The sequence below is a fragment of the Amphiura filiformis genome, chromosome 7, assembly GCF_039555335.1.
Source record: "Amphiura filiformis chromosome 7, Afil_fr2py, whole genome shotgun sequence".
In the NCBI taxonomy this organism is placed as follows: Eukaryota; Metazoa; Echinodermata; class Ophiuroidea; order Amphilepidida; family Amphiuridae; genus Amphiura; species Amphiura filiformis.
Genome location: NC_092634.1, coordinates 2198032 through 2214989, shown reverse-complemented (window position 1 = coordinate 2214989; position 16958 = coordinate 2198032). Strand labels below are relative to the sequence as shown.

General features: G+C 34.7%; 1 protein-coding gene across 1 annotated transcript in view; it reads left to right on the top strand.

The window, feature by feature from the left end:
* The first annotated feature begins 2291 nt into the window (after nucleotides 1–2291).
* LOC140156622 (uncharacterized) overlaps nucleotides 2292–16958 on the top strand; it is a 60401-nt gene continuing 45734 nt past the window's right edge. Inside the window, exon 1 of the mRNA XM_072179558.1 lies at nucleotides 2292–2657. Within this exon, the coding sequence (XP_072035659.1) occupies nucleotides 2541–2657 (117 nt within the window). The 5' untranslated portion in view covers nucleotides 2292–2540. The remainder of the gene's footprint in view (nucleotides 2658–16958) is intronic.

Here is a 16958-nt window from a genome sequence, read left to right as displayed (position 1 = left end):
TCACTCCATTTCCAAACATTGTGATCATAGTCACATCGCTATTGTAGGTTGTCCAATATTTGACCAAATACAATTTTATCACAAATTAAGCTAGACCTTATTAGAGTGACACACTTACTGATACTTTTAATTTAATTTTTCATAAATTCAGGTTATCACAGAATAATACTGCTGTATATTGTGTGTCATTTCTGTACTGTAAACAGACAGAAATTTAAACGAAAAAACCATTTATCATCAATTGAAAGAGGGAAGATGGATCACTTTTTTCTGATGGATTCCTGACAATATATATATATATATATATAAATATTCTTGGAAGGGGCTGTAGTTCCAAAAATACGGCTTAAAATAAACACAAATCGGTGTTTTATTGTCTGGATATTGCCATATATCAAACTTTTGTATCCTTAGGATGTTTCGCATGCCATAAATCAGACATTTGCATCATTGTATTCAAACATACGTGCACAGTTCTTGTGCTTAATGAAATGGTTTAAAGTTATTCATTTTTATTTATCTTTAATCGTAAGTAATATTATTATTATTATGAATATCATTAAATGGTTCTAATTTAAGCAGGCCAGATACTAACAGTATGCTTCGACTATATTTATAAAATATTATTTATAAATACGTATGTGACAACCTCCGCGCTGCCATAACAGTTTGGAGACAGGAAGTCTGGAAGTGGCTTTCGACACAGCGGTGGTAAAAGGTGGTAACAAAATTGTCTATTTTGTTCAACTTTGTGATATTTTTGTAAACATTTCCATCGATCGGCAAATACTTTCTAAATGTTGTTTTTGATGACATACATGTATTACAATTCGGTGTAATAATTTTGCTATTCAATTAATACTGAATTTGATGATATTTATCTAAATAGTTCCTATCCTTTTCTGTATAGTGTTCAATGGCATTTGGGTTTCGTCACGCTTGTCCATGGGTCACGTGCGCATTTATAAATACGTATTTATAAATATAGGGGAAGGTAGCTGACTAACATGTGTAGATTTAATTCATTTTAATAACATGGATAGTCTTAGAAATATTGGCTAACTTTCCTGTACGCTATCGACTTAACCTAACTTAACTTAACTTAACTTAACTTAACTTAACTTAACTTAACTTAACTTAACTTAACTTAACTTAACTTTAATCATTCATAAAGCGCCATCTATCTAGGCAGCCTAATCCGAGGCGCTATACAAAACAAAAACAAAAATCGACATAAGAAAATAAAAACATGAAAAATACCTGAAACCGACAAGAAGCATATTTAGCAAATATACACTTTGAATTGGAACATTATGTGAAATCTAAATCATATGGAAAGTAACTTAAAACACTGTGCATTAAATATCATATGCAGATTGAACCAAAAATAATTTATAAACGCTTCTTAAAAACATCAAGTGATATATTAGTAGGACAACAACTGGTATCTGCTAATCAGTTTTACTATCATTTCCACAAATCGTGGCTTTAAGCGGGATTTCGTACACAACACACAACAGTATTTTTAGGAGAAAAGACAACAGCGTTACAAAAATTGAACATTCATACAAACACCAAACACACCCCCACTCACTTCTATTACCCACTCAATTACGCATCTCACAAATAGACTACAAAAAAATGCGCAGAAACATGTGTACACAGAAACACGCACCACCTATATGTGTCCAAATCCCACACACCCACATGCTAATAAATATACACTCACACAAACTCAATGCGAACAAAAACATCTCATTAAATTAATTGTTATGGAGGATGCCCTTTACACGAAGCACGTCTACGCAAGACAATATAATTTTAAAACGTTCCTTTTTAACACATTACAACCTGTTAATCAATTTTAAATTAAACACATTTGGCTATCTCCATACTCTCCTTTTGTAGTTGTTGAATGTCTTTATTTAGCTTTATGTAGTGTTTATTTTTGCATTGTCTTACCATTTTATTGACAAGTAGGCATGTTTGGGATAACTCAACCATCGATTTATGATAAAAGAACTTAGGTAAAGGTCACAACAGAAATTTATCTCAATGAACTGAATTAATTACTCACTTTGATCTTAAACCGCATTCAAAACTTACAGCTTCAAATGTAAGACGTATTTCATATCATTCAGCAGGAGTATTTGTAGTGGGTGGAGCGTACGTAACCAATCTTCCACGCAATTTATGCAAATGAGAAAGTTTCTTTTGACCATACTGAGAGTGCTAGCGCCCTCGTTATATATATTACAACATCATTGTTAGCAACCGATAAAGTGAATTACCTGCTGAACACAACCACACAAAAATAAGAGAGTCGAACACCATTTGAAGATTAGACACGGATCCTCAAATTGACAAAAGTGCACAAAATATTGGAGATAGAAAGAAGGAAGAGGCAACTACAATAGCCACACATTTTGTAAATAGTGAAAACCTTCCCAGTTTGGGAGCGGCACTTGTGTGTGTGCGAGAGAGAGGAAGGTAGCAGGCTTGTCTTAAGACAAGAACATTTTTATAAATAAACAGACACAATGAATTCAGCGATATCATGTTTGATTGTAATGGCCATTATAGCCATCTTCTCAATCGGCCTAAGTCTTGGAGCTGGGGCTGCTATATCCAGAGATGAAATCACAGACTCAGACATGGTGAGTATTCATATCTAATTATCTGTCTTGTGTTCTGCACAGGTGTGTACAGGCAAGTATTTTTTACATGGATTACCAAGTAACATAGTTGTAGCTAGCCTGGGTGGCGGTACAAGGAAGCGAAATACTATTTTCTAGAACAAAAATTTGTCAGACTCCGAGAGACTTGGATAAAACGTATGCTCATTTAACAGTCATTTTGTTTCGATTGTGCTTCGATACGTGCCCAACTATGCACCCAATCTGGCTACATTTCTGCAGTAAAATATCGTTCCTGTTACTTTTGCTAGTTGTGAAATAGTAGCTATCAACCGCAATTCTCTTTACCATGAATCGATATTGAATTCGCTTTGGTATACCTTTCCCTCCCGACTGAAAATGAAATATTCCAAACTAATTTCACAGAATGATTTACATTATTAAACCTAGTTTTCGAGGATAAAGATTTCTTTTACTATCAAAATTTTAAAAGCGCTTGAAAACGCAACTGGTTTTTTCTAAATTTATATAGCGAAATACGTGTAGCACAAAAAGTGTACTTAAAGTGTTTTCAACTGTTGCGATTTCGTAGTTCAGTAGCATCCTGCGAATGGTAGTGAGGTTTGGTAAACCTTGCATTGATCATTTCATAGCGAGCGTATAGAAGAATTCAAATATCACAGATATACTTTTGTAGGTCCTGTGGTTCTTGAGTTATGTTGTAAAAAGGGATGAAACCACATTACTTTTGTAAAACGTACATAACTCATTAACAACAATAAATCAAGTTTTCAAAGTATATAATTTGTAGACTCAACTTCTGCAAAACGTCAAGGTGTTATTTTTCAATAACATATTGATTTAGACAATGAAAATTGATCTTTTTGGCTGCTTCGACCAACAATACTTAGTCAATCCTTAACTCAAACTATCGTTTTAATCACTTTCACCAGTGTTTATTTAGTGCTCTTTGTCGTATTTAAAATGCAAATTTTTCATATGGCTAAACATTAACTGCGCTTAAAACAACATAACACTAGTTAAGTCACCAAAGAGGTTTTCATTAAAACATATTTGTAATCCATCATTGTTGAATTATTGCTAGACTCACTTCTCCGACGCCTGGCAAATTAACTCATGCTTTCTATAGCACTTCTCCGAAATTAGATAATTAACTTAAAGTTATCGTAATCTATCAAGATATAACATAACATTATTGAAATTTAATTGGCTTCAAAAGGTCATTATTATTGGACGATCAATCGATCCCACTTTAATACCTTTTAAATACTTGAAATGCCAAGTAGAACTTCTCGACAGAAAAGACACATTGTTAATTAAGTGATTTAATTGTGATTGATCTATTGTCATTTTCCATCCAGGGAAACTCTGCCTACTTCAAATTTATTTAAACAATGATAAAGGAATATTTCACATTTACCACATTAGTAAGACTGATGACTATGACGGTTCAAAATGTGACGAATAAGAAAAGACGTCATTTATAATTAAAGACCGAATTAAAAAGACTAGTTTGCGTTTGACGTCAGTGCAAAGGCGCAGCGCGATTGGTTGCTGACCTGCACAGCCACGGCATTTTTGGTCTGGTTGACACAACCTCACACACAAACTAGTCTTTTTAATTCGTTCTTCAATTATAAATTGAACGCTTACGAATCATCTAATTTGAACTTGTTTTACTTTTGGTGCTCATTAAGCCTATAAAGTTAAATAATACAAACAACGGAAGAGGCTTACGCATCGTACACTGGAACATATTATAGAAACATTTAAACATTACAAACTAGCGCAAGATCAAATTGATGACGCTTAAAAAATACAGTTAATAGCAAAAATTACTTCCTGTTTTGTCAGTTCTGCTTTCTCAATTCTGCCAACTTGATACATCTACATCTGACTTGGGGTGAGCGCTTTGGTCCTGAAAAAAAATCCTCAAATGTGTTGTCAATTTTATGAAATATAATTGTGCTATTTGTAAATGGCTATGAAATATTGAGTAAAGTGTGATTCATGTTTGGGATGTTTCTACCGTTTGATGTTCCGAAAACCTGACGTGAGCGACAAAACTGTTGCAACGATTGCCAGCAATAATAATATATGAAGTGGATCTAAACATTGAGTACATGAGAGTATTTGTTTATATCATACAGTATTTGGATGCAGTCTCTTAATAAAGAAATAATACCTGTAATATCCTGAAGCAATCGCCGTGACCAAAATGGAAACTGAAATTAATGAATGTTTAATATTTGTGGCAATTAATCATGATAATATTGATGGTTATATGCTCCGGTTTATTCTTAGGTTTTGTATTATTTATTACCATAAAAATAATAAGCTGCGGTGGAAGACTTTCCGTTATTTTTTTAACGATCAGAACTTGTTAGTAATATTGTCTGTGGTAATATCAATGAAAATATAAGTCACAGACAGACAACACGTTAAGTAGATTAAATATACATAGATATACATTAAAAACGCACTTATGAAAGGATATTTTACTGCAGGCATTGGGAGAATGCTTTCTAATGAGTAAAATGATACCATGATCGATAGATCGGTATAGTAAAATAGCTTTGCAGTAAAGAAAAGTACCGCTCATATTTTATACAAAAACATATTCCATCACTACGACTTCACATTAAAACTTACTTTTTCGCATTTATAATAATTTCAAACTTACGCAAGTATATATTTTCAAAGGATATTCTTGAGAAATTAAGCTTTTATATGCAGACTATATAAACACGTGATAAACATTTTTTCGTTCATGGAAAATTGAAAGTCAAACACCTATTGATTCTAATTTTGCCATTAAAAAAGCTCGATGTTGGATTATGTGACTTCAAATGTTTATCGATCCAAAGATATAGAACCCCATTTGAAAGATGTAGCTGAAACATATTATAAGTCGCTTATAAACACTGCTTATAGATTAAATTTAACTTAGATAGGGGAAAACATAAAACATAAAACTTTGAACAAACTATTATTGTGAAACGGCAACATTCAGGCAAATCAGACTAACATCATATTTTGCTATCCAATGGGCTCTAGCATTAGGGATATAAGATAAATATCACCCTCAAATGTGACCGTACACCACGAATGAGCCGTAAAGTCCGCCCGGTCAATTTTGTTTCATTTGGTGTTTAGAAAATATATATCATAAGCTTTAAATTGGTATATCATTTGACTTCAAACGATATCCAGAAGCGGACTTACGGTTTGTTGAACTTTACACCTTCAACAAAATGGTATGCCTTTTTCCGGTTCTACGTGTGTCTCTTTCCCAACATTCCTGGTAATGAATATCAAACAGTCATAATTGGCGGTCATTTAAAATCATCCCCGAGTCAACGAGGTTCAGGAATGTCCTCTCATTGTTAATTGTTGGTTATACACACCTAGACAAAATACAATGCTTTGTAAGCCACTACTTGAACAGGATTTAGCCAAAGCAAACGAAGCCTAGAGGTATTTAAGAATTCTATAGACATAGGTAGAAACTTATAATATAGGTAAGCATGGTAACTATGACATTCCAAAATACACTTCTATATCAATCTACAATTTTGGAACGTTAATGTTTCCACGACCTATAGATACAGGGTGTCGTCGAAAACTGAATAGATAAACCAAAAATAACTAAATAGCTGATGTAGTTGAGAAATATATCAGCTATTACATATTTTTTGAGTTTTGACAATTGACTGCTCTGAAATTAAAGAATTTTACGAAACTATCTCCTTTTCAGCCTGTTCCACGGAGTCAAATATCTGTCAATGACAATAGACGCCTCGTGCGCTAATGATGCGCAGTGATTAGCACTCCGAATACATATCATCGATTGATATTTGAATCCGTTGAAAGGTTTGATTTGACTTTGGTAAGTAGTTGATTTATCCTTAACCACACCAGTTATTTAATTATGTTTAGTTGTGGTGTTGAAATACATAAACATTTAAGTTTCCGACGATACAATTCTTTCAGGGATACCATGTAGACTAAAATATTATACATGTATGTGAGTCTACTACAAAGTTAATGGTATCCGTGACTTTTGCAGACAAATCAACTTGTTCCGACTGTATATTCGAAATAGTTACCTAAATATGTCTGGTATGAGGCATTCACCATTGCTAAAAACGATGAGACATTGCCAAACAAAGGAATGAAATATTGACAAAGTTATTATAAGCCTGCTAGCCTCTGTTGTTTCTTTTCTTCGTTTGTGGCCTTAGTATAGAATCAAATAATGGACAATGATTGTTCGATCTTGAGTTAGAAATTATTAGAAAGCTTTAAAGCACAATACGCTTTTCTTATTATAGATGTGAAATTTTATAACAAAATGTATGCGTGATATTGTGTAATAAATTTATATAGTATATATTTGTGAATAAAGGCATTTTGCTTGACAATACTTGACAATAAAGATACAAAAGAGGATAGGCAAAATCATAATATATCTCGTTTTTTGTTGTTCTCGAGACAAATAATTTCCGATATTGAAAATATTACGTTCTGCACTGACACGGCTATTATTTGAATATAAGTCATCATATAGAATTGTTCACGTATGTAATTTGACGTTTCATCATATGATTTCATTTTATTCTTAATATTTTTCAATGAATTTTGATTGACCTACATTTGCCGTTATAAACGACCCCAGTGCCCAATGTTTAAACCACTTTTGAGCATGTTTCATCAAACATCGTGTAGCTACATTTATTTGGCTCATTCTCGATCAAACGTTTAGCAACATTTTTGCCAATAGCGAATCACGCACATCGTTTAAAGCACATCACGCTTTGCCGTGTGTTTAATGCTCAGTCTTGCTTGCCATCGCAGAGGAAAAAACCAGGTTTTACTGTACAAGCTAATTTTTAACAGATTTTACCCAAAAGCAAATAACTAATAGAATCCTAAAAGTGGGATACATTCAATGTGTCTTTCGCATATTTTTAATTATCAAATATTTAACAACAGATATCTGATTTTTTTGTACTATAACGATCTATAATACGCCTGATAACGAGCGAGAGTTAAAACTAAACCAGAGCCATCGGGAATATAATGGGTTAAGCCAGCCTGATAGTCCCTGCGAGAGGAATCGACAATTAGATTAACACTCATTTACAGCTACATGATCGCTTACATCAAGGGAATTGGCTTTCAAAATAATCCCATTTACAGAAATGGAGTGGTAACAAATTGCTATGGTGCTGTCAGACTACGGCACGTTCTTTTGGCTGCTAATGACATAGCAAAGGTCCTGTGTAAACAGGTAACCCGGGTGCTGGGATATCGGCATACAATCAGCGCTTTGAACAATACAATAACTAGAAGGAAAGGTTAACATTAAACTGATAGTTTGTTAAAAGGTACAGAGTGTGGACAATTTTAGTAGGATATTTTATGGTTGTAAGGATATTATTATAGATAATATTATTAAAAAATACAATACTTGTTTAATCGTAATGTAACCATGACTTAACTATAGAAAACTATGTGTATTGAAACCGGAGAAATATGATTATAAGAACACACAGGTTGCGCGTTGCTACAATCGTTGTGTTACAATAATAATGCTGTTATTTTCTCATTGAAATATGACACTAAATTAAAGACCTGAGCGCAAGAAGACCGTAAGTCCATTTGGCCCCTCAACATGTATACACTAAATTTACGTATAGTTTCTTAGGGTTTTATAATGTTTAATACATGTTCCAGGGAGAAAACATCATGAAAGGTTGTGAAAGATTTGTTTTGCCCCTTGAACATGTATGAAACATTAACAAACTATACGAAACTATACGCAACTTTAGTGTATACATGTTGAGGGGCAAGTGGACTTACGGTCTTCTTGCGCTCAGGTCTTCAATTAGAAAACCAAGCCCTAAAGCATGTGATCCATAGTCGAGTTCTGATCCACTAATTGTCAACAACGATGTCAATTAAATTTAATTAATCGTAGCACAATGAAAAAAGAATGACCATATTCTGCGCGCATTTGCTAAGTCAGCTCGACTTAATTGGGTAGCGCATACAGTTATAACCAAGAAAAGAGCTTTTTTTTTTACTAGTCATTGTTTTTATTAATGGTGTGCTTGCGGCTTAGTTAAAATGATTACTAGATATTGCTGCATCATTCAGACGCACTTATTGTTCACACAAGTGTGGGTGTATATGTGATCAAGCGAAATCAGTCTGAAGTCGGACATATTCAATTTTCAGTTTCTTATAGTATAGGAATGTAGACAGCATTTATAAAGCTATATTTTGCAGAAAACCCTATTGAATTTGGAAAATCAGTTCGAAAGATATGAGCAGTTAAAGAGTTTCCAAAACAAAATGAAATCCTTCCTTTGTTTGGCTATATCTCAAAATCAATATTCCCGATTGATTTTGCTTGATCACATGACATATGATCACGTTTTGGTAACTTGATATGTGTGTATCTATCTATATGTGTATTTGTGTCTTAAATCACTTCATGTACCAGGTGATACCATTCTTTCAAATGACTTTAGTCATAGCATAATGCGAAACAAAAATAGCAAATCCTTTTCTTATTCCATTTAGGAAGATTTCTTGTCGCCCACTTTATTTTTTTGAAACATATTAAATTTGCTCTCCAGTAATGCCAATACTTGTGGTCATCTGTGTTGTCACGAGAAATCAGTATCAGGTAAGCAAATATGACCTGTAAAAAGCATCCGACACACGCAGTCAATAAAAGATAGCCCACTTTGGACAAGATAAGACTAGATACTCACGACGATATGTTAAAGTAGTTCACCCAATCTATTTGGTGACACAAGCAGATTTCTAAGCCACGGATATACCAATTATTGTTATTATGGTACAACATAATTATGTTCGTTACAATTTCCACGACTGCATGCTTTGAGAGTTATTGTAACAATTTGTTTTTATTTCACGTTGATATCGAGCTTCTTTGATTAGCGCAAGAAATATTGAATTTGATGCATGTTTATTAGCAGCATGAATGGGTTGTCATAATTGTCAAATTTAATCGGATCGATAAATATTTTTACGTGTGGTTGCATCTGTAGTGTTCTAAATCGCGTCGGAAGGTTAATAGGTAATTATAAAACTGTAAGTGCAGCAAACAATATGGAAAGATTAAGGGTATACGAGGTATTGTTGGTCGAAGCAGCCAAAAAATCGATTTTCATTATCTGAATCAATATATTATTAAAAAATAACACTTTGGTGTTTTGCAAAAGTTCATTCTACAAATCATATACTTTGAAAAGTTGCTTAATGTATTGTTGTTAATGAGTTATGTACGTTTTACAAAAGTGTTGCTGTTTCAGCCTTCTTTACAACATAATTCAAGAACCACATGACCTACAAAGCTTTATCTGTGATATTTTCTACATGCTCGCTATGAATTGAGCAATGCAATTTTTGCTAAAGCGCACTACCATTCGCACGATGCTGTGAACTACTTTTTGTTTGGTTTGCTGCTTCGACCAACAATACATCGTATACCCTTAAGTATGAGCTATTTTCTTTAAATACATGTATAACTAATAGGACCTATTTTGTGAACAAAATTTTGACAACTTTAAATTAACGGTGCGATAAAACGCATAACGGGCCATTAAAAGCTGCTATTGATTGATGGGGGTAATAGAGTTGTGAAATCAATTAGGAGAAAGTAATGTAAGTTGACAAAATGAGCAATAAATGTGCTACTGGGATAAATTGGGTTAATGAGACGGGACACATTACATGGTTTGGAAGTGGACGGAAGGCAAAAGTGCAGTTTCAGTGGATACCAACTTAGAACGGCTTGATAGCATGCCTTTCAAATTCAACACTATGATAATAATGATAATGATTGTATTACTGTATCATTATATTACAATATATATCATTAATCAAGGACTGTATGTGCAATTGGTCTACCCAGATGCATGCTCGCTTTTTCAGGTTTTCTCCTGGATCTTCGATTTCCTCCTGCTTTCAAAGTCGGTGATTAGTTGTTTTGGTTATCAAAAATTACCCAATGGTCTTTGGGGAGCTGCACAGATAATGATGTTACCTTGTGCCTTGTAGAAATTCTCCCCGTAGACCTCCTCGTGGAAGTGTAACACAGGGCTGACGAGAGTGTGGGGCGCTAATGTTTACTTCTGGTCGTTGTCGTTGAGATCTGGTCCACTTCTGAAATAGCTTGTTTAAAGGGTTCAGTTGTTTTGATGTCTACAGTCGATTGGGGTAATTGGTTCCAAGATGAAATTGTAAGGGGGAAAAATTATGTAGCGAACTGGCTTGTTGTGATGAAATTAGAGTTGCTCTGGTATTGTTGGTTGTGCGTCCGTCTCGGTCTGTCAACTTTCTTGGTGGTGTATCTATTCAATTCAAAAGCACATAAACGTTGCTTTTCACGTCTCTGCTCCAAAATGTTCCAATTTAAGGTATGAAGCATATTGTTCACACTTGATTTTCTTCCATAGTCTCCTAAGACAAAGCGTGCAGCGCGTCTTTGCACCATTTCGAGGAGTTTTGTGTTTTCTTTTGTGACTGGATTACATGCTATCGAGGCATACTCGAGGTGTGGCCTAACCAAGGTTAGATACAGCTTCTCTTTAACACCTTTGGAGCAATTATAAAAGTTCCTCCTGATGAAATTGAGCACTTTTGTTGCCTTAGTAGAAGCATGTTTTGTCTGCTTGTTCCACTTGAGATTGTTTTCAATATGCACTCCTAAATACTGATGATTTGTAACTTCTTGAAGATGTTCCCCCATCATGGTGTAGTTTGCACTCCCTGGAGTTCTTTGTCTTGATATTCTCATGACATTGCATTTTGCGGCATTGAACTTCATGCCCCATTTATCAGTTACTATCTGAGTGCGGATAGATTTGCGCCGAAATGGCATCGGAATTTGAACGCTTTGAAATCTCTTGAAAAATTCGCTATATAAACTTAACATTTACTTTTACGATTTACTATTATTATAATAGTATTGGGAGACCACAAAGTCAATCAGAGTGCAAGTGGATAAAGTGGGCGTTCGATCGTTTCAGTACACCAACCTCATTTAATATTTTCTGCTTGAGCTACTCAATCTTGTACATCTAACCAATCGAAAGAAAGGATTGCCTCAAAACAATGCAAACGAATCAGTCTATACTGATCTGTTTTTCAGCTCCACAAAAAGCGTTTCACACTATTTCGGGCCAACCATGGGACTTGGCAACCAGACGTTGGAACTTACAATACGAAATAGGAAAACTGAAACGGAAAATTTTGTTATACAGTATGAACAAACTTAAAAAGACACACTGTAAATATCTGTCGACTGCTATGAATGATCAAGGGATGGTGAGCAGATTGACATTCTCAATCCACACGATAAGTTTCCATCAATTTTACGGATTCTTTTTGCATCCAATAAAAGTTCATATCTTTCTCAAAACCCTACCAATACCACGACCACTACAGTTAATGATGATGTACCAACCCAACAGCACACGGTTCAATGGTACATTGTGACATAGTTCGTGCTTCCAATATCCAAACTATTGGAACAATTTAACTCAAAGCATGGAATCAGTTAGATTTGGTAAGGTGCCAGAACTTTTTTATGACCATATGACAAACATCAGACTACCTGTAATTAAATAGCCTTTGGGTGATTAGAAGTACCGTAAACGTTCGCCTAATGGCGCTATGGACTCCATTGACTTAACTGGAATTTTAGACACAAACTAAAAGTGCCCTCCCATTAAAATCCCACCAGCAAATAAGGGCACATACCCTTAATTCTTTTTGGCATTTGTAGAGGACGGAGCTCTCTATTTGTACATGAAATTTACCCCAAGGCAAAGGAGCCCAGGAGCGCCATTAGGCGAACGTTTACGGTATTCAACTTACGATTCCCTAACAAATACACGATCTTCAATCTTTATCGCAGTTGTTTGATTGCATAAAAAGTTGAACAATGATGGCGCCGTATAATGGTATTAGAACATTAGGAAAAAGACTAACAAATAGTAAAGAAATCATGTTTTGTTAGAAAAATTATAAATTATCATATCAAACAACCGTGTTATGCACCCGCCCCTGTCTAAAACAAAGTACAGATCACAAAACACTTAAGGTACCAATTATTTTTGCCCCTGTATATCCTAAACAACGACAGATTTGTCATAATTAGAACCAGTAGCTAATAGCTACATCTCTTCGTGCATTTTTGAAACGTACCGAATTTGACTTGCTCCACAATTATGCAAATATTTATGGTCATCTGCGTTGCAATAATCGCATTCTGAATTGCCACGAGGAAACAGCTTCAGGGAATCAGAAATGGCATGTAAAAAGCATCCGACAAACGCAGTCATTAAAATATAGCCCACTTTGGACAAGATTCGACTAGATACTCGCGACGATATGTGAAAGTAGTTCACCCAATCTATTTGGTGACACAAGCAGATTTCTAAGCCACGGATACCAATTATTGTTATTATGGTACAGCATGTTCGTTACCATCTCCACCACTGCATGTTTGAGGGTTATTGTAACAATTTGCTTTTATTTTATATTAATCTACTGTCTATACAGACAATAGCTCAAGAAATATTGTATTTGAAGCATTAGAAGCACACATAGCTTGTCATAATTGTGTTTGTCAAAATATGATCAGATCGATTAGTCATATTAACATGTGGTTGTACCTATAGTGTTCGAAAGAGTGTTGGAAGGTTAATCTTATTCTTCTTTCATATGTATATACAACATACACAGTGCAGTTGTACTGGGTTGCAATTTTTACAGATACAGCAATCTGCTAGGGATCGCTACGTGGACGCTTGTGCAATGACCCCGGAGGACTGGGGTATATGCATCTAACCATGGTGGGAATGGGGTAACTTAGGTCAATTAGGTCAATAAGTAGGTTAATAAGCATTATTGTAATTCTCTACTTCAAAAACAAGGGAGGATATGAGTTACCACCTATTTGAATAGAAATCTTATCATATTGGACATATCATATCGCATCCTTTAAATCACCATAATCGTTACATAATCAAAAACAAATGAGGAAATCTTTCTTTCTATTACGTCCAGGAAGTTTGCTTGTCATATATCTTGAATTCCTGAATTGTACTGAATTTGACTTCCTCCCCAATAATGCCAATACGTGTGGTCATCTACGTTGTTATCATGGTAAAGACAATTATCGCATCCGAGTTGTGACGAGAAAATAGTATCAGGTAATCAGAAACAACCGACAAAAAGCTTCTGACACACGCAGTCAACAAAAGATAGCCCACTTTGTACAAGATAAGGCTAGATACTCATGACGATAAGTGAAAGTAGTTCACCCAATATATCTAGTGACACACGCGTCGGATTTCAAAGCCACGCACATGCCAATTATTGTTATCATTGTTATAACAGGTTCATTGCAATGGGCTATTCCATTTAAAATCCACAATACCCCTGTGTAAGATTTTGGAAATATCTGCCACAGGGGAGTATGCATTTCAGATGGAAGGAACACATTAGGCAGCTCTATTTGGATTTCATACCCCCTCTGAGAAATATTCAACCTGAATCTTCCACAGTTATCCACCTGTGTGGCAGACATTCCCAAAATCTTCTACAGAAGTATTGTGGATTTTAAATGGAATAGCCCAATCTGTACCATTGAATACTTTGAGGGTTATTGTAACTATATTTTTTATTTCACGTTTTTATTCCTGTCTGTTCGATGAGGGCAAGAAATATTGTTTTTGATGTAGAAGCATGAATAGGTTGTCATAATTGTGTTTGTCAATATGATCAGATCGATCGGTCATTTTCACGTGTGGGTGCACCTGTAGCGTCGTAAAAGGCAAGGCTGATAAGCAATTGCAATTCTCTACTTGACTATTGTATAATAAAAGTTTGTATAAAAATAAACCAGTTTCAAACTGAATGAGCTTTAAAATACCTAGCAAACTCATGATGGTATACTGTTTCATTCCTTCATCTTAATTGCAGTCAAAAGCTGTGCTTTGAAGCAAAATAATTTAACTATTTAAGAATAGAATCAAAGAATCTGGTCTACCAGATGTTTTTCAGGTTGTTGAAGAAGACGAAATCACCAAGCTAACCGATGTCGATAAATATTAATAAACACAGTACTTACACCCAAATCGTCTTGAATTAACCAATAGCGACTCACTACATAAGACACGTGACGTCATATTTATGTGTGTTTGCGTTGTGTTAACCATCATTGCGATACAGTACATTTATTCCATTCGTGATTCCCATTAAAACCTTTAACAACGGTGCAATAAAACACATAATAGGCCATTGGAAGTTGTTATTGATTTATGGGGTTATAGAGTTGTGGAATCAATTAAGAGAAAGTAATGTAACTTGACTTGTCTCGCCCACCATTACAAAAAGAGCAATCAATGTATTACTGCGGTAAATTGGTTTGATGAAATCAGACATAGTACAGAATTTGGAAGTGAACAGAAGATGAAAGTGCAGTTCCCGGATGTGGATGAAAACCATCAGCAATATAAATATGTTGGTGTATTAATTATTATGAAAAAATACCCTGATAAACGCGTTGTTGTGTTAATCATAAGCAACGCCCTTTATCATGTTTATACTTTTACATGTAAAGTACGGAAATAAACGCGTTGAAGTGTTTAAAATGTTGTCATTTTATCCTGTTAACAGAACATAAATGCAAATTTGACGATATTTTTGCCAAGTAATGAGTGAGGCGAAATACCCCTTTAATCAACTTATTCATCTATTTACACACAAATTATTTATTCATTACTAGTAATACGTTAACTTTAACTTTATTATTGTTTTTCACTTGTTTCATGATTTAGCCATTTTGTTTCAATTAATATAGTGCTATAATAATGACACACATTTCTATGGGACCAAGCAGTGGTGACCTCTACATTTAAGCCTTTTGAATAATTAGAACAAACATACAATTACAATCCCTTTGAATATACAGTGGGTTTATGTCTAAATAAAATTAGGAAAGCAAAATTAAAGCAGAGATACAATTTGACGAACTAAATACTACTTTATGAACACGGAAAGCCATCTTAATCAAGCGGGGTAAAGAAGCCGTACGAACTCATGAATATTTTCTAAATACGAAAATGCGGAACGGCTTGACTCTAGCAGAATTTGTGATGGAAATGTGGTCGATGTTATTCCACAACTTAGGACTGAGAATTAAATGGATTTTTCACAAAACGTTTTCTCTGTACAAAGAAGCTTATAGTTCCAATTGTGAATTTCGGAGTACTTATGGAATATGTCATCAAATTCATCTAGTAGGAGGCCGGTATTGTGACCAGATAACACATATCTTTTACACTTAGCACGTTGTATTAATAACAAGTGGAATTGTATACTGCCTCTGTGGCTACTTACTTAACACTTCGTGCCCTTTTCTGAATTTTGACAATTTTGTTGATATATGCGACGGATGCACTACCCAAGGATATAAGATATCACAGTTTATTCAAGAATGAGTGAATAATACAGTGACAGTGTGTTAAGTATCATCAGAAGGGAAGTTCTTAAGCTCTTTGATTACCTCATGATTTCTAGAACATGTCTGTTAACCCGGGTCCTGCTGAACAATATTTGTAACACTACAAATGGGGCTACCACCACTCTATATTTTTCTATATTAAATGTCATAATACTATTTGGTACCAACGTATAGCTACGGGTCTCCTATATCCAGTGATAGAAAGATAAGTAAAAAATTCCCAACCTAATGTCGCTATGACATCATAGTGTTAGCGCACCCTTGCAACATTGAGAGATACTGGATATGTACAGAGTATTGGAAAAAACGATTTTTTGCTAAACATTCAACAGGCATGCAGATTTCACCGGGTTTTTGGCTGAACATAAAGATTATGACTATTTTAATCTACCACGTTTAGCGTCCATGTAATTATCTGAGAACAATCTCACAAGAGCACATTAGTTTTCACTAAGTTGAGTTCACAGAAATGAGCGCAAAGGATGGATCTAGGACTACGATTAGCTTAAGTTATTTGGGTGTAAACCCAAGCGTTTCAGTATGTCGGATGAAAACCGTAGGGTTGTTACATCTCATCCCCCTTCCTTCTTTCCCCTATCTTTGTATAAGACAATAATTAATGTTATAATCAGTGTAATATTTTGGACCGGTATTTTGGCCCATTTCAATAGCAAGAAACATGATGTTACTTTGTTCCTCTGTGAAGCATTGAGTGAAGTAAAACAAGA